General features: G+C 44.7%; 1 protein-coding gene and 1 pseudogene across 1 annotated transcript; one reads left to right on the top strand and one right to left on the bottom strand.

The window, feature by feature from the left end:
- Nucleotides 1-22,815: 22,815 nt before the first annotated feature.
- Nucleotides 22,816-24,122, bottom strand: LOC140221268 (uncharacterized; annotated as a pseudogene).
- A 1,736-nt stretch (nt 24,123-25,858) lies between these two features.
- Nucleotides 25,859-26,650, top strand: LOC117840001 (uncharacterized). The gene has a single exon (XM_034720455.2). It carries the CDS (start codon nt 25,969-25,971, stop codon nt 26,434-26,436), a length of 468 nt encoding a protein of 155 aa, XP_034576346.1. The 5' UTR covers nt 25,859-25,968; the 3' UTR covers nt 26,437-26,650.
- The last annotated feature ends 424 nt before the right edge of the window (nt 26,651-27,074 follow it).

Genomic DNA, 27,074 nt, shown 5'->3' with positions numbered 1-27,074 from the left:
CTAGAATCCCTATCAGCTGGTGGACTCATGCTAGGATCCCTGTCTAGTAATGGAGAGGGTGCCCTGGGAGATGGCATAGGTGATCTTGCCCTTGAGCCTTGAGGAGATGATCCCAAGGTCGGGGGTTTCGGCTGCGTAATCCTTATGTAGCGCTTAGGCCATAGAATCCAACCATGGATGGCTTCTCCTAGATTCTTTTCCCCATCACCTCCAGGGATCTTTAGTTCCATGTCATCCCAACCATCGACCACTCGGTCCACCCCAATTTTGGCGTAACCGTGAGCTGGAATCTCCACACCACGAATTGTTTGGCCTTCTGCCAGTTGTTTAGCCACACTATAAGCCACCACGATAAGCTTGTTTTTCATGGGAGTAACAAGCTCACTAGGAGCTCTCCCAGTGATGTCGTCCATGGAGTGGCGTTGGTTGTCCTCAAATATGTCAGAAGATTCTCTAGCTGGGGCTTCCGTGGAAGCGATGCTACTTCGACGCTGAGAGGGTCGACATTAGCCCCTGATGCTGCAGCTGCTTGTTCATTGGCTTATTTGCTAAGAGCTAGAGCCACACGTCGGTCGATTGTTTCCTCCATTTTCGCCTCTGTCAAAGCTACGTGTTCTTGCAACTCTCGCAGCTGTTGTGTGTGTTCAACCTTACTTCTTTGGCGACTTCTGTATGAATCAATGTGCTCATGAAAGGCAAACTTCCATGGAATTACTCCTTCGCCTCAGCCACGTCCAGGGTGTTCTGGATTACCTAGTGCCATAGTCAGCTCATCCTTCTCTCGATCAGGCATGAAAGATCCTTCGACCGTTGCCTTTATTAAGTCAACAAGACTCGTAGCCGCTTCTCTTAATTCTTGGCCGAACACAAATGATCCATCTTCAGGATTGAGCGTCCCACCATGAACATAATACCAATTCTTTGCTCACTCCGACCATTCGAGAGTCTGTTGTACTATTGCCCTAGCAATTATGTCATCTTCCATCCTCTGCCATTTCATGATCCTCTTCTTGTATCCTCCTAGCCCAAGGCGATGAAAGTATTTCTTCTTCTGAGCATTGTCGGTGTTGGTTAGAGTTTCCTTAGCGCTCTTTTGCGACTGCTTGAACTGCACAAATGAATTCCAGTGATCTCTTAACTTTGGGTGCTTCATGAAATCAGGTGTAAGCCCCTTCTTTATGTAGTCTTTGTTCAGGTTCTTCTTGTACATCTGAAAAGCAATTGCGCCCTTCTTGAAGCTCCAATCTTTCACTTTTGCCTCATCTACACCTTTGAACGTGAAATTTTCTTTTATCTGATCCCATATCATTTCCTTCTCTCGCTCAGTGACCATGCTTATGGGGATTGTGCTTGTGGAAGTGACGCTTACTTTTATACATTTCTAAGAATTAACATGATTTTCTATAATTTTTATCTACTTCAAGAATTTTTCTAAGAATTAACATGATTTATACAATTTTTCCTACAATTTCTAGCTAATTTCTAATACTGCATAAAAAAAGAAAAAAGATGACGTTAGCGGCTGAACGCGGGATTACGTCAGCAGCCAAGACGCGAGCCCGCGGCCGGCCGTGTGCGGTCGCATGGAGGGGGCGATGAGGGGATGCGACAGCTGACGGCGGGCGATGAGGGGATTCGGCGGCGGTCGACGGGGTTGACGAGGTGGGGCGGCCGGTGGTCGATAGCGGCGGCGGGTGATGAGAGGCGGGGAGGAGCCGGCGGAGTGGCTCGCGACGGCGTCGGGGGCGGAGCCGGCGTGGTGGAGTGGGGGATGGCGGCGGCGTCGTGGTGAGGGCGCGTGGCGGTTGACGTGCCGGGGGCGCACAACGAAGACAGGGCGGAGTCGGTCAACGGGGACGGCAACGAGGGCGGCGACGAGGGCACGGCGAACGAGGTGAAGTGGCGGCGCCGGATGAGGCGAGACGGCGGCGACGGACGTCGACGGCGACGGGGGTGTGCGGCGTGGAGGAAGGCGGCGGCGTGGATTCGGATGATGAAATGTGCTAAGTGTTGGGGATGATGAAGATAGCGCTAGCTACTTTAACACCCCCAAGTACCGGGCAAGAACCCCACCCCGCACTAATGCCCTTTAGTATTGGGTGGTGGCAACACCCGGTGCTAAAGGCCCCCCTTTAGTACCGGATGTACCTACCATCCGGTACTAAAGGGAGGTGCGCGCATGCGAAGCGAAATCCACCCCTTTAGTAAAGGGTTTGTTAGCTTGATGTTTATTAGATATACACTATAAAAATATTAGATGCGGTCAAATATCAAACATAGTAAAGTTATTAATTTTAACTTACCAATAAGTTATAATGGTCATAATACTAATGTTTACTTTAAAATTTGACAAAATAGATATATTGACCACACAAAAATTTAGAAGAATAGTGCCTGTAGTGTTATTAACATGTTTATCCTGACTTAATCATGTACTTGTTTATTTGTACGTAAATATATTGTTTAATATTTAATGGTGCTAAAAAATTGAAATATTTAATATTTTAACCATGCAAAAATCAGTTCTTGTTTAATAGGGTGAGATTTTTGCAAATGCATGACATATCATTACATTGCGTTATTACATTAATTTGTTCCTTTGTTGATAACCACAAAACACAACATAATGGTTCTAATACATTACACAACATTATCTAATGGAATGTTAATAACCTTGCTCTTGATGAATGTCCCTTGGTTGTGATCGCGGTGTAAGTATGGAGCATACTCTTTGGCTAACAGGATGCTTGAGTCAACCTCAACTGAAAATGGAGGAAGATCATCGAACTGATCATAATCTTCTAAAATGTAAGTCTTATCCTCAACTTCAACGATTTTTCTTTACCCTCGAAGAACTATGTGGCGCTTTGGTTGGTCATCTGACTTATTAGCACCCTTCCTTATTGGTTTGCTTGATATGTCCTTCACATAGAAAACTTGAGTCACATCATTAGCTAGGATGAATGGTTCGTCTCTGTATCCAATCTTGTTGAGGTCCACTATTGTCATCCCATAGTTGTCTGTCGTTGCGCCTCCTCCAGTAAGTTTCCCATTAGCACCGAAACAGAGGGATTTTCAAAGGTCCATAGTCCAGTTCCCATATCTCCTCAATTACACCGTAATATATATCTTTTTTTCCATTATTGTCAATTGCATCTATACGGACACCACTATTTTGATTTGTGCTCTTTTAGTATTGAGCTCTCGTGTAAAATGTGTAACCATTTATCTCATATTCTTGGAATGTCAATACTGAGATAGATGGACCCCTAGCCAACCATGCTAGCTGTTTTTCAAGCGTGTCGTCACCCATCAGTCGTCGCCGCAACCAAGAGGCGAAAGTGTCAATGTGATGACGTGTAATCCAGGCCTCACTCTTCCCTTGGTTTGAGGACCGTACAATACTCTTGTGCTCCTCCATATATGGAGCGATTAGGGATGATTGTTGTAGGACCGTGAAGTGTGCTTTACGAAATGTATCATCATCGATGTCCATCCCAGATTTTCTCGCTAGTGTGCCCTTTCCCTTCAGTCTCCCCTCATGGCGCGATCCAGGAACTCCAATCGAACTCAGGTCGTCCATAAAGTCAACACAAAACTCAATGACCTCCTCTGTTCCATATCCTTTTGCGATGCTTCCTTCTGGATGGGCACGATTACGAACATACTTCTTCAGAACTGCCATAAACCTCTTGAAAGGGAACGTATTGTCTAGAAATACAAGACCGATAACAAAAATCTCTTCAACAAGGTGGACTAGAAGGTGGGTCATGATATTAAAGAAGAAAAGTGGAAAGACCATCTCAAAGCTGACCAGGCATTGCACCACATCATTCTGCAGCTTTAGTAGATTGTTTGGATGGATTACCTTCTGAGAAATCATGTTGAGGAATGCACATAGCTTTACAATTGCCATTCTCACATTCTCTGGTAGAATACCCCTCAGTACAACAGGCAGATATTGTGTCATCAGGATATGGCAGTCTTGGCCCTTTAGATTTATGAATTTTTTCTCGCCTGTATATTCCAGAAGTAGCCCGATGGGACCTTGATACTATTTAAGCACTCAAACATGCTTTCCTTCTCTTACTTGCTAAGAGTGTAACTGGCAGGATGCAAGTAATGTCTATCATCTATCTTTTTCAGATGTAGGCCATCTCGTTGTTTCATACGTTTCAGGTCCTGACGTGCCTCAATTGTATCCTTTGCCTTTCCATATGTACCCAGGAAGCCAAGCACATTCACCCAAAGATTTTTCATCAGGTACATCCCATCGATTGCATTACGGACCTCAAAGACCTCCTAATAAGGTAGCTCCCAAAATATAGACTTCTTCTTCCACATGAGTTCATATTCGTCCTCGTTGTTCGGATAAGGTTAGTTATTAGAGCTCTTGCCAAATACTACCCTCACATCCTTTATCATAGAAAATACACGTTTACCATTACGGTGAACAGGCTTAGTACGTTTTTCTATCTTCCCTTCAAAATGCTTCCCTTTCTTTCTTAACGGGTGCTTAGCATGAATAAATCGACGATGGTCTGTATACACGACCTACCTACACTGTTTCAATACATGTTATAAGTATCATCTAAACAATGCGTGCAAGTGCGATATCCCTTGTTTGACTGTACGGACAGATTACCAAATTCCGACCAATCATTGATGGTTATGAACAACAATGCTCATAGATTAAAAGTCTCCTTTTTGTTCTCATCCCACACACGTACACCTTCTTCCTTCCATAACAGTAAAAGTTCATCAACCAATGGTCTTAGGTAAATATAAATGTCGTTACCAGGTTATTTTGGGCCTTGGATAATTACCAGCATCATAATGAACTTCTGTTTCATGCACATCCAGGGCAGAAGGTTGAACATACATAAGGTCACAGGCCAAGTGCTATGACCACTACTGAACTCACCGAATGGATTGAATCCATCTGTACTTAAACCAAACAGTATGTTCCGTGCCTCCTTTTCAAACTTGGGATATTCTTCATCAACTATTCTCCACTGGGACCCATTAGCGGGGTGTCTGATCATTTCATCTTGCTTACGTTTTTCTTTGTGCCAACCCTCAACTTTGCATGTGCCTTATTTCTGAACAAACGCTTCAACCATTGTACTACAGGAAAATACCACATGACCTTCACAGGAACTTTCTTCTTGCTAGCTTGCCCCTCAACATCACTAGGGTCATCTTGCCTGATGTTATAACGCAGCGCTTCGCACACAAGACAAGCCTCCAATTTCTCTTATTCCTCACCGCGATAGAGGATACAGTCATTAGAACATCCATGTATCTTTTGTACCTCCAAACCCAAAAGGTAAACAACTTTTTTTGTTTCAGACATTGAGGACGGCAATTCATTCCCCTCGGGAAGCATGTTCTTTATGATTTTCATTAACTCATCAAAATCCTTGTCAGAAACTCCATTTTTTGCCTTCCATTGCAGAATTTTCAATGTGGTGCCGAACTTTTTGTGCCCCTGTTTGCAATTTGGGTACAACAATTTCTTATGATCATCTAACATACGATCAAAATTTTTTGACTCCTTCACATTCTCGCAATCTTTCTTTGCATCTCGCAACACCTGACCTAGATCATTGATAGGACCTTCTGCCTCGCCCATCTCTTCTTTAGCCTCGCCTATTGGAGCATCTACAAAGGCACCTGCTTGAATCTAGTCAGGAATGTTGCCATCTTCTTTTTCATCATCATCTTCCATCATAACTACTCTTTCCCCGTGCTTGGTCCAAACAAACTAGTTAGCCATGAATCCAACACTGTATATGTGGGCGTGAATAGTCTTTCTGGATGAGTAATCCTTCTCATTTTTACAATTTCTGCATGGACAACAAATAAAACCGGACGGTGGTTTGTTGGATTCTGCCAGATTGAGAAAACCACGCAAGCCATTAATGTACTCCATCGAGCGTTTGTTTGTGTTGTACATCCATTGCTGATTCATCTACAAAGTATTACCGAACCAAAGGTATTCTGATCATCCATATAATTATAAATGAAACATAACAAACATGATACAAATACCATTAAACTCAAATGTTGCTGAGTTTAGATAGAAATATACAAATTTACATTTCAGACCCAAACAACATGATACACTATAACAAACCATCCACAGTACTATCTAGGAGGACTTTAAGTATTTTTGGACGGCGAAAACGAAGGCTGACCCAACCTCATCCTGTGATTTATTTGTGCCTCCTGCAACGGTAGTACTAAGTGGACTTGAAATATCTGGGACTGGCGGTGGAGCATAACAACCACCAAAAGGAGGTTCATGACCCACCGCAACAACATCTTCATGACATCTTTGCAAATAACGAAGCATTGCTTTCTCCCATATGCTCATTTTCTTATCATGAGGGTCAACTATGATTTTTTCCTTACCACGAGAGGAACGACGATCTCCCCCACCATCGCCACTACTTCCAGCAGCAAAAGCCATCTCTATATACCACAATTTATTTAGCTCATATTTGCAATGACTAAACTATGAACAAATTATATATTTTCCCCACAATTTACTTAGCTCAAAAATAACATATAAATGAAAATTTTCTCCATTGTAGCTTATTCTAAAAATGACTAATTATGTACCTTATTTCATCTTATTATCTCTATGTACCACAATTTATCTCGCTCACATTTGCTATAATTTATTTAGCTCATATTTAAAAAGTACTAAACTATAAAATTATTTCTCCAACCTCATATCAATTTCTTTAACTAATACAAAACATAGCATCCAAAAATTTGTAGCTTATTCTAAAAATCACAAATATGAGCTCTAAAAAACACATGCATATAAACAAAAATTTTCTCCATTGTACTTTATTCTAAAAATCACAAATTACTTTAGCTAAAGTATAAAACTTAGTATACTAACCATGTATCAAGGGATGATGAAGTTTCTAACCTTTACAACACTTGAATGAATGACATACCCACGAAATGGTCTTCAATCTGGCAGCACCTCCCCTATAGCGCCATGGATAGCATGAAGCTTGAGCTGTGGTGAATAGCTCGGGCAGGAGGAAGAAGAAGGTGAATTTATAGGAGGGAATTTAGTACCGGTTAGGGGCATCAAACGGTACTAAAGGGTGAACATTAGTACCGGATGAAGCTACCACCCGGTACTAAAGGTCCCCAACTGGTACTAAGGGGGTCACGGGGTGAACCTGGAGGATTAACCGTTAGGTCTGGTACAATGCTCATATTAGTACCGGGTCCAATTGCAACCGGCACTGGTGCAGTGGACGAAATGTCCATTATCAAGCAGTGACTATGCGTCAGCAGATACGTCGTAGCCGCCCAACCCAACGTGTATGCCTGTGCGTGTTTTCAGAATATGGGCTCTCTCTGGTCGCGATATATAGCTTAGTTTATCAGACAATCGTTTCTGAGCACAACAATCCAATTCAGAGTATGCCTTGTGGAGATGATCTAAACTCAAGCCATGATCAGCAAAAGATCTGTTCAGATAAAAATTAAATTTCACATGAGCACGCTCTAATGTATAGGCAACCGCTTTATTTAATTAACTGGCCACTGGGATATCTATATCTATATACATATTTATTTTGGGTTGCTAGATGCATAACTTTTGCTATATATCAAAATCTATGTACCGGAAAAGCCAAAACGAATAGTAATTTAGGATGAGAGAGTATATGTTATATATAGACTATCAGAGATTCCGAAAACAAGAGTTCTGCTCAGGAGTACGTACGTCTCAGTCATTTAAAATTTTCAATACGACGACTGAGCGAGTGAATCTGCTGCTCATTATCAAAGTCAGAAGTGCTGGTAGTGAATTAGTAGTTGATGAAGGACAAAACGGCAACCTGAGCTTCGCGCTCGTCTCTGCTTGCATAACAATACTCTCGCACAAAGAAAAATCAAAGAAAAGAGTCCTTTACCTACCAGCAGCCACCGTTCCCAGTACAATGATATTACAGTGCTCCAACAAGAATCTGGATGGGTGCACTATATATTACTCCAGCAGGAAAGAGTGAAGAGGTTGTCTGCCGATCGTGCGTTGATATGGAACCATCATCACTTGCCATGGACAGTACTATATATAGCTCCATCGAATTCGCATGGTTGTACCAGAAATAGCTAGCTAGTACCCTCACCCTGGCCGGTCTGCTAGTGGGTAATTTGGACGTCACCCTGGCCGGTCTGCTAGTGGGTAATTTGGACGTCCAGGTCATGCAGATTTCATTCTGTAATAAAAGGTTTTGGAGAACTTACAGAGAAATATGATGGCCCACGCATGATTTCATTCCAGAAAGCCTGCATATGATGGAGCAACAACTATACATCACATGTCGTTGAGACTCAGAATGAATGAATCACTCTTTTGGAAAATGCAGGTACAGACAGTATTATTGCATTTCCACTATCTATCTACCTGCAGCCTAGCTCGTCCAGGTCCTGCACAATTTAGAGAGGTAAAAATATATATATATACCATGCCTCTGTAAATTCTCTGATGGTGCACAATATAATGGCTATCGGTACCAGGCTACATATCACATATACGTGCGCTGAGAAACACAGATAATTCACTTCCTTTTTAAAAAGGTTCTCTCGATGTTTTTTTGAGTTTGTGCGGGACTCGTGTTTCTTCCGCCACCATACATTCGGGATTCCGCGCAACTAGACTTGCTAATTGGGCTGTAATTATGGTTAGAATCCAATAAGAACCTATTAGCTAGCTAGTATGTAATAAACAAGCTGTAGACGATTCCCCACTATCTCCGACAGGGCGGGGGGCGACGAATTAAAGCTGCGCGTTCGTGGCATCTCGAATGCTACCACTTTCAAGGCCGGTTTCAAGTTAATTAATTTCGACGCCAGATATGATGCGCAAACCTCGTGGTCGTCCCTACTTTTCGTGCACTTTTTACGTTTGTGCGTAGCTGTTAATTTTTTTAACGAACCGCTTAGTGCGTCTTTAATTGATATAGCAGAAAACTAATATAAAACTACGGCTAACAGTGCGTCTTTTATTGATATAGCAGAAAAATAATATAAAACTACGACCTGGAAGGTCGTAGTCAGAAAAAGAAAAGAAAAAATAAAAAAGACTCGTCCGGTTAGACTGGGACATCAACACGAGTAGCCACTCGACTCAACTGCCACACCCGACCTGTAAGAATGGGACGTCAACGTGGCCTCACTACTCCACTTGCCATGGTAGCAGAATCGAAGCCTTTAGTACGGTACCCACCAACATTCACGCTCAGTTATTCGCCGAAACCTCCAGGCGTGGCCATGCGTCGATAGGGAACTGATAGAGTAGACTGCACTGCACCGAGAAGGCCACCGCCATGAGGGACCCTCTGCTGTAGTGCCGCTGTAACACCACACTCCACCTGATAGAGTGATACCACCGAATTCGAACCTCTCGCAGGCTGCCACGCAGTCGCCACCACGATAATACAATGCGCAGGGTCTCGCCACATCCGTCGTTGGATTCCACATCGCTCTCGTCGTGTTAAAGAAAAAAACACCGCGCGCGGGGGTCTCACCACGACCGTCACAGTACTCCTCGTCAAAGATGCGTTTCTTTTATCGCCGTTATAGTGGTGAGTAATATTGTCCCGCTCCACAAGGTCTCCATCGATTAGTGTGGTCACCGTCGCAGGTCAACTTAGCTTCGCCTCATATGATGCGCAAATCTAGTGGCCGTCCCTACTTTTCATGCACATCTTATCATTGTGCGTAGCTGTTAATTTTGTTCCTAGCTTTTCCTTCACGCACTCGTGTTTGTCGTACAAGTTGGTATTGCGCATAAGCACATCGATCGCGTGCTCATGAGAATCTAACCACAACTCCAACAAGTCTTGGTCTGCCTCTTACTTTACTTGAAGGCCACAATACCTGTGTATACTAGTCCACTGTCAAAGTTCTGCTTTCCTCTTGCACATGCACGCATAGTGGATTATGTAAATTAAACTGTCCATCTTTAATACAACGATGCGTAGCCCGTCCATGCTGACCTGCTCCATATGTTTTGCGTCCCAAACTCCGATTTTTTTTTGGAGATACCTTTTTTTTTATGAGAGGTGGAGATACCTGTTTTTCGGTGTTGCCTTCAAGCTGGATAAGCAACACGGCGTTAAAGCCCATTAGACCCAACTAATAGGCCCAACTTATAGATAAATAAATTCAACATTTCTAAAAATTATATTCAACATTTCTTGAGAAATAGATCAACATTTATAAATACTAAATTCAACAATTTTTGAAAATAACTACTTTCAACATTTTTCTTGAAATATTTCAACATTTCAATAGAATCGATTCAACATCTACTAAAACCTATATCAGTATTATGAAAAAAGTCGGTGTTCTTCTCCGGCTCCGGCGCACACCGGCGGTGGCGGCATGTGGGGGCGCGGGCGGCGACCGCGCGCGCAGCCTCGAGGGTGCGCGGAGGTGCAGGGAGCCTCGCGGCGATGCAGGGTGGGGGCCGTGGGAGGTGGCGCGGCCGGGAGCGGCCAGGCGCGAGGGCCATGGGCGGCGGCGCGAGGGCCACTAGCGGCAGCGGCGGCAGTGGCAAAGGGGCAGCACAGTGGTGGTGGAGACTAGGGTTGAGGAGGTGCATCCTATGGGCAAGAGTTGTCGTGCTCGTCTCTGCTTGCATAACAATCCTCTCGCACAAAGAAAAATCAAAGAAAAGAGAGAAGTTGCACTGCATGCATCATGTAGGCGCACAGTCCTTTACCTACCAGCAGCCAGCATTCCCAGTGCAATGATATTACAGTGCTCCGACAAGAATCTGGATGGGTGCACTATATTACTCCAGCAGGAAAGAGGGAAGAAAATTCTCTGCGGCGGTGCCGCACTGTGCACCTGGTGCGACACCGCCTAGATGATGGCCACGTGTCCTGCGGGACGATCGCACGCCCGCTTGTCAAGCCATTTCCGTGATGTTGAGCTGATTTTGTCGAGTCGAGCGTCGAGCCCTTCCATGTAGCTGAGCTGAGCCAACGAGTCTACCAGTTGTTTCGCAGATTAAGGCTCCTCCGTCAAAAACGGATCGAGCCACCAAACTCCTCGTTGATGCCCTAGGTTTCTATGCGTCTACAGCGATGGAGGATTCTGCCGTCGGACAATCGAGTGCAGCTTTTGGGAGCATAATCCATACAATTTTGCCATCAATGCCCACAACCAACACGGACACTATCGCCATGATTTCTTCAACCCTCACAGTCGAGGCACCAGCTGAGATCACAATTCGTTGTGCTTCACCATCGAGATCATCGTCGAATCCAACCATTGAGCCAGTCACTGGTGCGTCCATGGTCCCAATGGTGACGGTGATGCCACCAAATTCAACCATATCAGCTTCAGGGATGCTAGAAGTAGTGGCACCTCAAGATCAGGTAGTTCAAAAGTAACAAAATGGAGTCTTGACATATCTTTCATTCAATATTACAGTTTTATATTTTAATTACTATTTCATTGGACTGCAAGTGGGTAGTAATCATGAGCAATTTGCAGTTGTACCTCAAGGTTGGACATCTTTCAAATCAGGGGATGATGCATATGAGATGTACAATGCATATGCTAGGACTATTGGTTTTAGTATAAGAAAGAGCACTACAAGGCCTAGACCAGATGGAAGTATATATCAGAAGCACATAATTTGCAACAATCAAGGACAACGAGGTAAGCATTCATCACATGAGACTTCAAAAGAAAATGCTACTACAAGGACAAATTGCAATACTCGGGTTCAATTTAGTATAAATTGAGAGGGCATTTGGACAGTTTAAAAGGTTGTATTTGACCACAATCACTATCTTGCTTGCCCAAATAAGGTAAACAAGCTGAGGTCTCAAAGAAATATTACAGAGATAGATACACAACTAATTGCTCATATACGAGGAGCTAGAATACAACCAGTCAAAGTGTATGAATTTTTTAAGCAGTGGTACGGAGAAGTTGAGAATGTACCTTTCTCACAAATGGATTGCAATAATTTGATTGGTCGTGAGCGGAAGAAGTACATACCATCCAATGATGCACAAACACTACTAGAACATTTGAAGAATAAGCAATTAGAGGATCCTACATTTTTTTATGCCATACAAGTAGATGAGGAAGATGGTCGGATAGCCAATTTCTTTTGGGCAGATGGTCAAGCTATCATGAATTATGCATGTTTTGGTGATGTAGTGTCATTTGACACAATATTTCAAACCAACCATCACAAGCAAACAATTATATTTGGGGCTGCACTATTATATAATGAAACCATTAAATCATTTGTTTGGCTCTTTAAAACATTCCTAACAGCAATGTCCAACAAGCATCCTAGCACAATTTTCACGGATCAGTGTGCTACCATGTCTGCTGCAATTAGAATTGTATTCCCTAACACGAGGCATTGTCTTTTTTTGTGGCATATTTTCCAAAATGCCGCTAAACATCTTTGTCATGTAATCAAGGACCATCCCCAGTTTCTTGCAGAATTAAGAAATGTGTCTACCAATAGAGTTTTGTGGCATACTTCGATGAGTTATGGCATGAATTGTTGATCAAATATAAACTTGAGAAGAACTCATGGTTGAATAACCTATACGCGTTGCGGGCGCACTGGGCTGCTGTCTTCTGTGACTCTTCTTCTGTGACTCTTTTACTGCCCATATGACTTTAACCCAAAGGAGTGAAGGTATGAATAATGGTTTCAAGAAAAAGTTTTGAAGAAGACTCTGCCTGTCTGAGCTCATAGAAGAATGCGATAAATGTGCTGCTAGACTCCGTGAGAACGAGTTGGATGCGGATTATAAATCACGATCCACTAACCCAATTCTTTATATGCCGCATTTAGCAATGTTGAAGACTCCAGCTCAATCATATACAAGGAAGCTTTATTCAGATTTTGAGGAGCAATTTAAAGAGCAATTTTCTTTTTCATGCAAACTATTACAATCTGAGGGGACAATCAGTACCTACAAGGTTACGCCTACCAAATTTCAAGATGAAGCAATAATTATCTTTAACTCTGAGGATATGATCATATCATGTTCCAGCAAAAAGTATGAATGCATTGGTATATATCACATTTCAAATTAATACTACTTCATAGTATATGTTGCTCAAATCCGTGTACCTATATTACATGTATTTTGTGCAAGCATGCTATCCGAGTCTTTACTATCAATGAGGTTTTTATCTTGCCAACTCAGTATATACTAAATAGATGGACAAAGTATGCAAAAAGAGAGTTTTATTGTGAGAAGAGACAAATAATTGAAAATGAAACTTCAAAAGCACAAGCAGCACGTATCGCTCGAAAGGCAACATCTATTGCATTGAAGTGCTCAGTTTCAAAAGAGCTTCTTCATGACTTGGAGAGAAAAATTGATCAATTGGACTTGGAAGCAGATACTACACTAAGCCAAAAACTTGGAAAATCTTGTGGAGTTTCCCAAAGTTGTAATGAATATGATACAAACATAAAAAGGTAAAGTATCTATTAGAGTTCCTGAGGTGATAAAAGATGCAAAGAAAAAAAGAGAAGATGTACATGAGAAGAAGAAAGGGAACAAAAAGAAAACTACTAAGAAAACAGGTACTGCCACCAATTAAAGTATGTATTTTACCATCTCATATTTATAGCTAGTAATATTTTTATATATCAGTATTCTACATAAAAACGTAAAAAGAATGCCACACATAATAGGGACGGTGCACAACATTCAAAAGAATTGATTGTAAGACAGAGAACGAAGTTCTACTTATCTCTTGAATGATCCATTTACAAACATATCCTAAACAATTTTTTTTTCTGTGCAGGGTTCTTCTGATGCAAGCAGTGGAGCTGATATTACACCACCAGACTTCTCGACCAGTAAGTATAGTGAGTTTTGGACCATGGTTGCTCCTTCAAACCAAGGAGCATATATGTTTGCTCCTTCAGCACAAAGAAGATATATGGTTCCTCCTTCAGTATAAGGAGGATATATGGTTCCTCTAGTCCAAGGAGGATATTTAATTCCTTCTTCAATCCAAAGAGGATATATGGTTCCTCCTTCAGTTCAAGGAGGATTTACAAGTCCTTTAGCTAGCCTTCATCAAGATGCATCTGCTGGCAAAAAATTACATTTCGATGAAGTGTCAAATCCGGCAACATTTGAGAGTAGTCATGGTTTCATATTTTTATAGCCACCATAAGACTATAATGTTCCAATTGCGCTATTTCGACGATTCTGAACTTTTCACTAAGCCAGTAGCACAAACAATTTTATCTACTCAATTGTCCTTTTCACTAAGCCATTTTATTTCTGCTTATCCAAAACTGACATATGAATACAGAAATACAGTCCGCATACTTTTTTCCTGTTCGCCGTACAAGGTTGCTGGCTTGATGGAGACCATCAAGCTTGGTGGTTTCCTGCATACTTGCAGTTCGAACGAGCGCTCGATGACCCAACGCTGGTGCCGCACAGCTCGACGACCTGCGCACCGCTGCTCGCGCTGCACATCTTGACGATCCCCGCACCTCTCGTCCTTGCTTGCTCCCGGTTGCTTCGTTCGATTCAAACAAAAGCTGCCTCAGCGAGGAGTCTAGCACGATGGGACGCGCCTTGCTTCCCTTCTCACCGGAGATGGGCTGGTGAAGAACAACCTGGCAGCGGGCGGTGTCTGCAAGCCTTGACTCTTGAGGCTAACACTCGAGGATGAGGAGAGGGGTGGCTTGATCTTATTTTGGATCGAGCCGTCTTCAATAGATGCTGCGGAAGTGGCTCGCTCACGGAACGGCAAGCGAGAGTCGCGGCTCGCTCGGGACTCAGCTCGGCGCTCGTGCTGATGGGCTTGCTTCCGATAGGGCCAGCGGGACACGCGTCAATATTCTGGGAGGTGTCCCGAGGCTCCGTGCGGCCATGCCGCAGAGAGTTTTCTTCCAGGAAAGAGCGAAGAGGTTGTCTGCCGATCGTGCGCTGATATGGAACCATCGTCACTTGCCATGGACAATACTATATATAGCTCGATCGAATTCGCGTGGTTGTACGAGAAATAGCTAGCTAGGAAGATGCAGTCAGAGACAGTAGTACTGTATTATATTCAACTACGTTATGCCAGAACGATTTGTGTTGTCATCTTGATTTTTGAGTGTTAGCGGGCATGAATGCCACCCGCCAGCACAAAAGGTGTAGTGACCAGCCCGTTAAAACCTGTCACCACAAATGCATTTATGTTGGTAGGTGACATAACCACCCGCCAGCACAAATGGATACCATTTGTGCTAGCAGGTGCTAATGTCACCCGCACAAATGCATTTCAATTTATACTGATTGGGAGGGCTAAATATTTCTAACTAACCAAAAACTTAATCGTACATATCCCAATATATTTTTAACATGTATTAGACTATATATATGCAATTGTGTAGGAGTTTCAAAAATTTTAGAAGTGATTTGCAATTTTCTAAGATTTAAATGATTATAACCATGTTTATTGAATTAATTAATATTTGAACTAATTTCTTCACAAATAAGATTAAAAAATTCCATAAAAATGACAATAAGGAAATATTTTCCATTTTAGCTCAAATCATGAAAGTACATGTGAAATTTCACAAGTTTGTAAATGTATTTATCACTTCTATTACAACTTTTGGTGGAAAAAAATTCTTATAATATGTAAATATGGTCTGAAAATTATATAAATTGGTAGGGAGTCATTTTGTGAGTGTACGACCTTGATATAAAAGTTTCAATATGTTTTACAAAAATTTGACTCTACATTATTCACAAATGTATACTTTACTAATCATGTTCCATATAACTCAAGTCACACTTTAAACTTGTCAAATAACTTAGCAAAAACAAATATCATATATATCCTACTATAATTTTTACCAGTATAATACTATATATATGTATATATATTTTGTTGTAGAAGATTCAGTAACTTTTAAACTAATTTAATTGTCTAAAAAAATTAAAAAATATGAAGAGGTATATAGATTTGTGCTGGCGGATGATAATGTCACCCGTCAGCATAGACACATCACCCGCCAGCACAAAACATCAAAAAAAATTTGTGAACACTCAGTGCGGAGCCAAAAAATGAGTGCGCTCGAGCAGAGCCACCTCTCCTTATCTTCTGTCTGCCTCTTATCACTTTGCTCATCTTTATCTCTTTCACATGCTCTTCCGTCCTCGCATCTCTCTCTCTCTAATTTCTAGGAGCTGCAGCAATGAGGGCAGCAGACGGCGGGAGCCATGACTGAGCGGCCAGCCCGCAGGAGCTGGGGCCACAACGACTGGCGCAGCCAGCGGAAGCCACGACCGAGTGGCCGGCCTAGGGAGCTGGGGCCACGGCTATCGGCGCGGCAGGGCGGCGACCTCGCAAGTGCTAGGGCAGGTCCAACGCGGGGTAGATGTAGGCCGCGCGGCCTGCCGACGGAGGAGCCGCGGCGGCGCGGGTGTTGATGCTAGCGAAGCGTGACAGCGGAGGCAGGTCCTTCACGGAGCTGATGTAGGCAACGGGGCAGCTGTTGGTGGCCGGCGCTGTCGGGGGCAGGGCTTGCGGAGCGGCCGTTGCCGGCGGTGCGTTAGGCTGGTGGGTGCAGGACCCGGCGGGGAAGCCTTGGATGGGGCTGACACGAGCGGCCGGCGGTGACAAGGCCCTTCGGGGCAGCTCGTGGCGGCCAGCGCCTGCAGGGCAGGGCCCTGCGGGGCGGCCATCGCCGGAGGCGCCTTCGGTCGGCGGGGCAGCCGTGGACAACACGTTCGCCCCCAGGGCGGCCTGCAGGTAGATGGCGGATGGAGTGGCTGACATGGGTGGCGGCGCGAAGCGACGCAAGCAACAGCACCGGGCAGCGGTGCACACGGCGGCGCGGCCTCTACGGCCAGTTTTTTTTCTTAAAAATATCTTTGCTGGCGGGCTTCCTAAGCACTCGCCAGCCCAAATCATGATTGCGCTTGCGGGTAGACGTCCACCAGCAAATATGACTATTTGTGCTAGCAGTGAATTGCTGGCGGGTGCCAGACCCGACAGCAGAGATGGGTTTTGACCGCCACCATAAACATTTTGTGGCGCAGTGCTACCCTCACCCTGGCTGATCTGCTAGTGGGTAATTTAGGTCATGCAAATTTCATTCTCTAATAAAAGGTTTTGAAGAACTCACGGACAGAGATATATATATATGATGGCCCACGCATGATTTCATTCTAATAAAAGTTCTCTCGATGTTTTTTTTTGAGTTTGTGCGGGACTCGTGTTTCTTCCGCCACCATTCATTCGGGATTCCGCGCAAGTTTAGGCCTGCTAATTGGGCTGTAACTATGGTTAGAATCCAATAAGAATCCATTAGCTAGCTAGTATGTAATAAACAAGTTGTAGACGATTCCCCACTATCTGCGCGGCGCAACCCTCCGACAGGGCGGGGTGCGACGAATGAAAGCTGCGCGTTCGATGCATCTCGAATGCTACCACTTTCAAGGCCGGTTTCAAGTTAATTAATTTCAACGCCAGATATGATGCGCAAACCTGGCTGTCCCAACTTTTCATGCACTTCTTATCTTTGTGCGTAGCTGTTAATTTTGTTCCTAGCTTTTCCTTCACACACTCGTGTTTGTCGTACAAGTTGGTATTGCGCATAAGCACATCGATCGCGTGCTCACGAGAATGTAACCACAACTCTAACAAGTCTTCTCTGCCTCCTATCACTTGATCTCTTTCGCCAGCTATTCTGTCCTCACATCTCTCGCTTATCTCCAGGAGCTGCAGCAGCGAGGGCGGCGGATGGCGAGAGCCATGACCGAGCGGCCGGCCCGCGGGAGCTGGGGCCACTGCGATCGGCACGGCCAGCGGAAGCGACAGCCGAGCGGCCGGCCTGCGGGAGCTGGGGCCATAGCGACCATAGCGACCGGTGAGGCCAGGCGACAGGCTCGCGAGCGCTAGGGCAGGTCCAGCTTAGGGCAGATGTAGGCCGCGCGGCTTGCCGACGGAGGAGCCGCTGCGGTGCGGGCGTCGATGCTAGCGAAGCGCGCCGGCGGGGGCAGGTCCTTCGCCGAGCTGATGCAGGCGATGGGGCAGTTGGTGGCGGCCGGCGCTGTCGGGGGCAGGGCTTACGAGGTGGCCGTTGTCGGCAGCGCGTTCGGCTGGCGGGTGCAGCACCCGGCGGGGCAGCCGTGGACGGGGTTGATGCGAGCGGCCAACAGTGACAGGGCCCTGTGGGGCAGCTGGTGGCAGCCAGCGCCTACAGGGGCAGGGCCCTGCGGGGCGGCCATCGCCGGAGGCACATTCGGCCGGTAGGGCAGTCGTGGACAACGCATTCGCCCCCGGGGCAGCCTACAGGTGAACGGCAGATGGAGTGGCCGACATGGGTGGCGGCGTGAAGCAACGCAAGCAATAACGCCGAGCGGTGGCGCATGCGGCGGTGCGGCCTCTACGGCCAGCTTTTTTTATTTCCTAAAAATATTTTTGCTGGCGGGCTTCCTAAGCACCTGCCAGCTCAAATCATGATTGCGCTTGCGGGTAGACGTCTACCAGCAAAGATGACCATTTGTGCTGGCAGTGAATTGCTAGCGGGCGCAGGCGTGCGGGGCCGCGGGAGGCGGTGCGGCTGGAAACGGCCGGGCGCGAGGGCCACGGGCGGCGGCGGCGGCAGCAAAGGGGCAGCACAGTGGTGGTGGAGACTAGGGTTGAGGAGGTGCATCCTATGGACGAGAATTGTCGCGCGGATCTCAACACATTGGAAGTCAAATAACTAAATAGCTACTGTAAGCTATATTTTTTTCAAAGGAAGGTAGGCTCTTATTTAATCGTTCATAATATTGTGAGGTTAATGCAACATTTCTGGACCAATCCCAAAACTAAATTTTAGGAATAAATGAGAGAAAACACCCTCCAACAAAAGCCCAAAGAGGTTTCCAATTACTCACGCTTCCCCAAACCTGCCGTAAATCGAGCAAAACAAAGAGCGTTTCTCCGCACTCCCAATCCGGCGTTCCCACGCACTACCCCACGATGCCGCCATTTTTTTTTCTGCCTGCCTTGCGTCCGTCCGCACATATCCCCTGGCTGCCGCCATTTTTCCCACCTGCCTTGCGTCCCACGTACATATCCCCTCGCTACCGCCGTCCACCATGCGCTGCTTGTACCGCCCAATCGAAGTCGCCCTCGCTGTGGCTCTGCATCTGTTCGGCATCGGCGTGATCTCCAATCACCACAGACTGCATTCATGGCCGTGCTGATTGCCATCTCCGATAGCCGGCCTGCTATCCAGTTGTTGTCGCTGATCTTGCAGCCGAGGAACAAGGTAGGTCAACATCTCTGCCCACGGCCCTTCAATTTTCTGAATAAATTTGTATCAGTCTCTTGCTAATTGAGGTCGTACATTAATCTTGTAAAGCAATCTCTGCATAGTTATGTGATACAATATATGTATGCCGACGATGCAGCGATGTTCATTGCACCAAGAGTAGAGGAGATTGACGCGTTGGTCAACATCTTGACTATGTTTGGAGAGACAACAGGGCTGAAAGCAAACTTTCACAAGTCAACTGCCATCCCTATCTGCTGCCAAGGAATACAACTGAGTGAAGTTCTACGAAATCTTCCGGCAAAGCATGGAAATTTTCTGGTCAAGTATCTGGGTCTAATGTTGTCTACAACCCGCCTAAAAACGGTGGACTTCCAATCTCTCGTGGACAATGCCATAGGCAAACTTAGTAGTTGGAGCGGAAGGAATATGACATCAGCTGGATAGCTAACGCTTGTCAAATCGGTCTTGACCTCCCAGCCCGTCTATTTCCTTACAGCCCTAAAAGCACCTAAAGAAATTATAAATCTCATTGACACTAAGAAGAAACAGTTCTTATGGGCCAGAAATGACAATATCACAGGCAGGAAGTGCAAGGTTAACTGGGTCCGATCGGCCAGGCCTAGGAAAGGGGGTGGCCTGGGAGTATTACATCTTGAAAAATTCTCCAGAGCACTCCGTCTGCGCTGGCTATGGCAGGAATGGATGAATGAGGGTCCGCATTGGGAGGGAGGCGATATTCCTTACTCGCAAGCTGACCGCAAGCTATTTGCGGCGGCCACCACAATTACACTTGGAGACGGTAAGAAAACATCCTTTCGGGACAGTGGTTGGATCAATGGCCAAAGGCCGAGGGATATGGCGCCAAACCTGTTTAACATCTCCCGAAGAAAGAACGGATCATTACACGATGCTGTGACTAATGATGCTTGCATTCGGGACTTAAATCTTCTACATCACGGTTTCTCAGTGAACCACTTTATTGAGTACCACCGCCTATGAGTTGAGGTAAGCCGGGTGCAGCTCAGACCGGAAGTTCCGGACACCATTGTATGGAAGCTCACGACGGACGGACAATACAGTTCACAATCGGCCTACCGAGCGCAATTTTTTGGATCCACGGCGACTAATTTAGAGGCCATCATTTGGAAAGCTTGGGCGCCGGACACTTCAGCTAGCTGGCCATCCAGGACAGAGTCTGGACAGTGGATTGACTGGTGCGACGGGGATGGCCAAGTAATCCACATTGTGCTCTCTGTAATGCAACACAAGAGACAGGACTTCACCTCTTTACCGGTTGTAACTTTGCAAGGAGAATTTGGACAGAGATGAGTGCTTGGACACGGTGTGCAAACATTGACCCGAGTCATTGGGATCTACATGACTCGCTCCACAATTGGTGGACAGCATTAGCGGGTGGTCAGGTGGTCGGTAGGAAAGGGTTGCGAAGCCTAATTATCCTTATACTGTGGGAGATTTGGACGGAGTGAAATGCATAGATCTTTCAACATCAGGAGCAACCACTCAGTCACATAATTGCCAAGATCAAAGATCAAGCGACTATATGGATTGCGGCAGGAGCTAAACATTTAGAGTTTTTCATTTATGCTGCCCGGCAGCCTTAATTGCCTCCCGCGGCGTCTATTTTTGCCATTTTAGTTTGACTAAGAGTGTACAGAACTTTCCTTTGTTTTTGCCGGTCGGGTTTTCCTCTATTTTAATATAGCAGCAGCCCTCCTGCTAGCTCGTTTCAAAAAAATATATACTTGTTGGTCAAGCAATCTGTTTGAGCGTGTGTATGATAGGGAGAGTCAACTATATATCACGTATCAAATTAGTTTGTCACTGTTCATGGACTATGGACGCTCCACTTTGTTTTCCTGTAAGCAAAGCAATTCTTTTGATTCTAGGTCAAAGATTGGGTGCACCGCAGTTGATAGTATTCACCTACATGTTTTCTTTGTTCCTTAGATGTAGAATTTAAGCCATCTAGAAATGCATCATTTGCATCCCTAGTATGGGTTCTGAACTGACTGAGGTACTTTGCCAAAGGAGCAATGCCATCTCCTCTTGCAGTTGGTTCATACATGGGAGAATGGCACACATCTTAGTCTCCAATTAGATGTCAAATATTTGTAGGTACCTGCAGATGCATCTTGCGTATCCTTGCATACTTTTTTTTTATCGACAATGGACTTCTTTTGGTTCACAAGTTCAAGTTAATTTTCCTGAAGGTGTATGTATTCCATGACTACAGAGTACAATAACACTACAGCTGCTACTTGCATTGATACGACTAGCAAATGGAGTCAGTAAATTTGGAGTGTGTGCTGGAATTCCTTTTATAATCTGTCATGAGATCATTCTCTCGATTGTTATTCTGAAATTCTGAACACGAATATGAATTTCTTGTAGGTGGTGCTAACAATGGAAGGAGAAGGTTTTTTTTCGCGACCGTGCCTTGGCACGTATTTCATTAAAATGGAAGGAGAAGGTTATTACACAAACATGATGAATGAGACTGAGGACAACAGTCCTATGGCTTTGTCTAGTTTCAGTAGCCCTCCTGCAGTGCAGCAAGCACCCAGCATGGGCAATAATATTGCCACTGCCACCATAAGGCCAAACCAGAGGAGATAAAAAAATTTAGTGAGGAGGAAGATAAACTACTAGTATCATCATGGTTAAATGTCAGTATTGATCCGGTGTGTTGTGCGAATCAAATTCGCAGTGCATTTTGGAAGCGAGTATCTGATTTCTTTCATTCAAACGAGGAAAGCCCCTCCGAGCGTAGCCAAAGTTCACTTGTGCACCGTTGTGCATAGAGGCTTTGGATCATTTGTGGGAAAAGAAGAAGGAAGCCGATGCAGAGAAGGAACTCAAGAAAGAAGAGAGATAGGGTTGCTAATGATCAAGTGAGGATTCAGAATGACCAAGTGAGGCTTGCAAATGAGGCAAAAACTCTTGAGATTAAAGAAAAGGAGTTGAATGTCAAAAGGATGTTAGAAGAAGAGCGAATTATGACAATCAACATTAGTGGTATGCTCGGAGACCAACAACTGTACTACAAGACTCTTCACTCTAAGATAATGGCTCGCCGTGGAATCAGCTTGGCTTGATCTAGTTAAAAAATGCATGAACTCTTTTGTTGAATTATTATTCGTAGTTTGAACATTTGCATTGACATTTGTTTTGTCATATCAATCATTTCTTTACAGACTTGTTGCACTCTTAAATGTTTCATGAAAGATCATGTTTGAGTACTGTTAAAGCTCTGAAAATAAGTGTTCTACTGGATGCATTGAGTTTCAGCTAATAAATAAATTGGAGATCTTTGTACTTTAGCAAATCTGAAAAAATAAATTGGAACTCTCAGCATTGTATCAAATCTGAAAAAAAAGTAAACTGGAGCTCTCGGTACGGTAGCCAATATAAAAATAGTTGTAGCCTTCAAGAATGTAGGAATTCAGAAACATGACACTAACAACGACCTAATATTTATCAGGAAAATATCGCCACAGGTGCTCCACCAGGTCTTCTCGTAGTTGATAGTGAGTTTCGTTGTCCCTTATTTTTTTGCGCCTTAATAAAATCCTCAAGATCAGGTGTAGGGTCGTGGGAAGGTTTAACATTCTCACCACCAGATTCAAAACGTTCTTCAATATCCACTTCTCCCTCTTCTTCAATAATCTTGTTATCCATGATGACACAAGTTTTCATGATGTATCCCAGCGTGATGTCATCCCAAAAATGAGGAGGACCTCTAACAATGGCGAAACGAGCTTGCAGCACTCCAAAGGCCCATTCCACATCCTTTCTTACTTATTCTTGTGCTATGGCAAAATATTTTCTCCTATTGCCATGTGGTTCTGATATGTCTTCACAAATGTGGCTAAGGATGGGCATACGCCATCAGCAAGATAATATCCCATTGTATAATCATGATCATTTATGCTATAACCTATTTTGGGAGCTTGGCCGTCAGCTAGTTTTGCACGTGGAGATCGATGCAGAACGTTGATATCATTATGAGACCCAGGTAAAAAAAAACGTGCCAAATCCATAGATCAAGGGAAGCAACAGCTTCTAAAATAATTGTAGGCTCATGCACGTAGCCGGAGTACATACCTTGCCATGCTGAAGGGCAATTCTTCCACTTCCAATGCATGCAATCTATGGAACCTAGCATGCTGGGAAACCCTCTTTCCTCCCCAAGTGCAAGTAACCGAGCTTTGTCATTGTCATTAGGTTACTCATCTTCAAAAACATCTACAACTCTCACAAACCGTTTTAGATTCTCTATGGCAGTACTTTCTGCAATACGAATTTTTTCATCTGTAGCATCCGCGGGTATTCCATAAGCAAGCATACGGAATGCTACAGTGACCTTCTGCAAGCAACTTAATCCAAATTTTCCAGTTGCATTTCTCTTCTGGACAAAGTAGTCATCATGGTCTTCAACGGCATGCATTATGCGCAAGTATAGATGTCGATGCATTCTAAACCTACTCATACAATAAGATTTTGAAATTAATATTATGCTTTGCGGTAGAGATATATAAAATGTATTTGACTAAATACGAACCTCCACCTGAAAAAAGTTGGGCCATATGTTGGTTCATCCTTCTCGCTTACGATCAATTACTTTATGCCTAACCACAGAACCACCATATTTTGGTGCACTGTCACTTTGACAATGACTATGAACGATATGCACAGCGGAAACAAAGAATTCGTCCTCCTCATCCGAAGAGGATGACTGTAGAACCTGTTTCAATAGGGATCAAGGATGACTCATCGTTAATCAAAGGACAACGGCTGTGGTAAACAATGGCCGGCAACAAACAATGGCCAGCGGCAAACACTGTCCAATCCCCTTACCTTTCATACTAGGATAGCTGATACTTTGGTTAGTGTGAGAGAAGGACAATAATATTGAAGGATGGCACCTTTTGATGGATATTGTTCTATTTATGTGGACCAATCACTTTGATGGATGACGAACATATAAAATTTATTTTTTTCTATCTAAAATAGTCATTTACATGCGAATTAGTGAACACATTATTTTGTTACGAACAATTTGCATGTAAACACACCCACAGACATTTAGGGGCATTACAGATATTTCTTACACAGCCTATAGTTTTCACAGCTGCTCTAACCAAATAGTCTTCTGCTTTTCCCACAGCTGATTTTCCACAGCCCACAGCTCACAACAGTTTTTCCAAAAGCTACTCACAACAGTTTTTCCAAAAGCTACAGCCCAACCAAACACATTCTGCGCCATCCAGCGCCGCCTCTTGCAGTACCAGTCCAGTGAGCCCCCCTGCGATCCGCTTCCATCTTGTCTGATTTGGAATTGCAACTCGTACGGACTCATAGCAGTAATTCGAATGGCTTTCAGTATTTATTATGTGGTGCCAATTGTCCGTTAAATTTCGTGCTTGACTTGATATCTGAAACTAACTATGAATGTGACAAACCAGCTGAGGTAAGTTTCGATCAATCAAAACGAACAATGCTCTGAACATTGTCTTGACACCTATTTTCTTTCCACATTCCTAGGGTCTTATTATCCTGGTTCCTGCCGCAATCTTAAATATCATGCATGTCAACTATCTTAACTTTAGATTGTGACCTATGAAATCATGAGTGCTTTCCAGTGTGTGATGTCGTCCTGGTACCTGGGTTCCTGGGCATCAGATTAAAATTGTATGCAATGCACGACCCATTTTATGGTAGAACTTGTATTTTGTAGGGAAGCGACTCTTTTTCCAGGCCATGAACTTCACTTTTGAATTAGTTGGAGGCCCTTGTCTCCAACCACTCAGCTTGCAAAAAGCTATAAGCTGACTCCCTCTAGATCGTGTTTACGATTGATTCAGCCATTCAGGCCTGACACGTCACAAATTCTCTGCAAGGTGTCAATAGATCAGGAGACGAACACAATTTACTCTGTATTGTGTAATCTTCTAGGAAAAAAGAGGAAGAAACGCATGCTAAATTGCTAATGCCTGACGCCTGACGGCCATGAAATTTCGCATGGGTTTGTATTGTAGTGCTCTACCTGATGCTTTGGACTCGTGATTTTGTTGGGTGATTCATGCTGCTCCGCTCGGTTGGCCCTTTGGCGCGCAACCATGTAAAAATTGCAGTGGAGAACAGAGAACAAGTACTCCAGTTTAGTTCTGCTTTCGTGGAGCGGAGAACAAATGCATCTCAGATCAAATTTTAGACTTGTCATTTGTGCGGCCCAAATTCCAGTTGGCTACATGTACAACTGATGCTCAGGGTCAGAAACGTCTGCATTGCGTCATGCAGGAATGGGCAGAGGAGGTGAGCGGAAGCATGCAAAAGAATCCAGGTTCAGTAAGATGGTGAGCTAACCGTGGAAGAACCATGGACCCAACGTCATCGCAGACCGAAGCGTCTTGAGATGGTTCGGAAGCTAGGTCAACAACCAATGTCAGGGGATGGCTGAAAACCGATGACCATTGTCCGATCCTGAGCTATAAATTGGCGACCATCTCTCGCGTCTCTGCATCACATTCACAACACAATCAAACTAGCTGCAAACTGCAAGTGTTCTCAGGTACTACTCGAGAGTCGAGAGCCTAGCAGCCGAGCTCGGTAGCCCAACAATGGCTTCCACCTCGAGCTTCTCCCCGATGGCGCTCGTCGTGGCACTCGTGCTAGTCCTAGGAACCAGCACTTGCCACGCGGCTCGCCGGCTTGCCGACGACACGGCGCCTGCCGCGGCACCGGCCGCCATCCCGGCCATTCCGGCAGTGCCGAAGCCGACGGTGCCGGCAGTTCCCACCGTGCCGCAGATCCCTGCCGTGCCCGCGGTCACCGTGCCTCCTATGCCAGCGGTGCCCGCGGTGACCTTGCCGCCGATGCCGGCGGTGACCGTGCCAGCGGTGCCCGCGATGCCAGCCGTGCCGGGCGCCGCGCTCCCGCCGCTTCCCGCCGCCGTCGTGCCTGCCGTGCCCAAGGTCACCCTGCCGCCGATCCCTGGCATGCCGAAGGTGACGCTGCCGCCGATGCCGTCCGTGTCCATCCCCGGCATGCCAACAACCCCCTTCCTGGCGCCACCTCCCAAGGCCTAATTAAGAAAGCCACGTATGCCGCATACGTCGCACTCTGCAGTTTTTCAAACAGATGTCTGTGTTCTGTTGTCAGTTGGTGTTTTCCTTGTGATGGCTTCATTTTATCCCTATTCTTGTGTAAAGTTTTCCATACATATGTTAGTTTTGTAATTCTATATGTATGCACATGTATGTATTCATGAATATTATACGTGTATGATTTTACTTTTGATTACTGAGAGAATGTCTAATTTTATCTTGAGTTAAAATACACCAACGATGGTGTTTATCCGGGTCACTGAACTCTCAGAATGCATTTTCATATCCGCAAACTTGTCTCAAGGTGCTTAAACTCTCAAAGTGCATATTTAGCCTCCAAACTTGTCCTCGAGTTTCATCCGGATTCCTAAACTCTCAAAATACATTTTCAAATCTGCCGCTGATGGCAATGCTAGTGATTTGTATTTTGAAATCTGCCGCTGATGGCAATGCTAGTGATCACGCATGTGTTATTGCTGATGGCAATGCTAGTGATCACGCATGTGTTATTGCTGATGACAATGCTAGTGATCACGCATGTGTTGTTTGACGCTTGATAATGGATCTTAAAATGCACTTTAAGAGTTGAAGGACTCAGATAACATCCTAAATAAGTCACT

The sequence above is a fragment of the Setaria viridis genome, chromosome 9 (assembly GCF_005286985.2).
Source record: "Setaria viridis chromosome 9, Setaria_viridis_v4.0, whole genome shotgun sequence".
NCBI lineage: Eukaryota > Viridiplantae > Streptophyta > Magnoliopsida > Poales > Poaceae > Setaria > Setaria viridis.
Note: the sequence above shows the minus strand (reverse complement) of the source record. Positions and strands in the feature narration are given on the sequence as shown.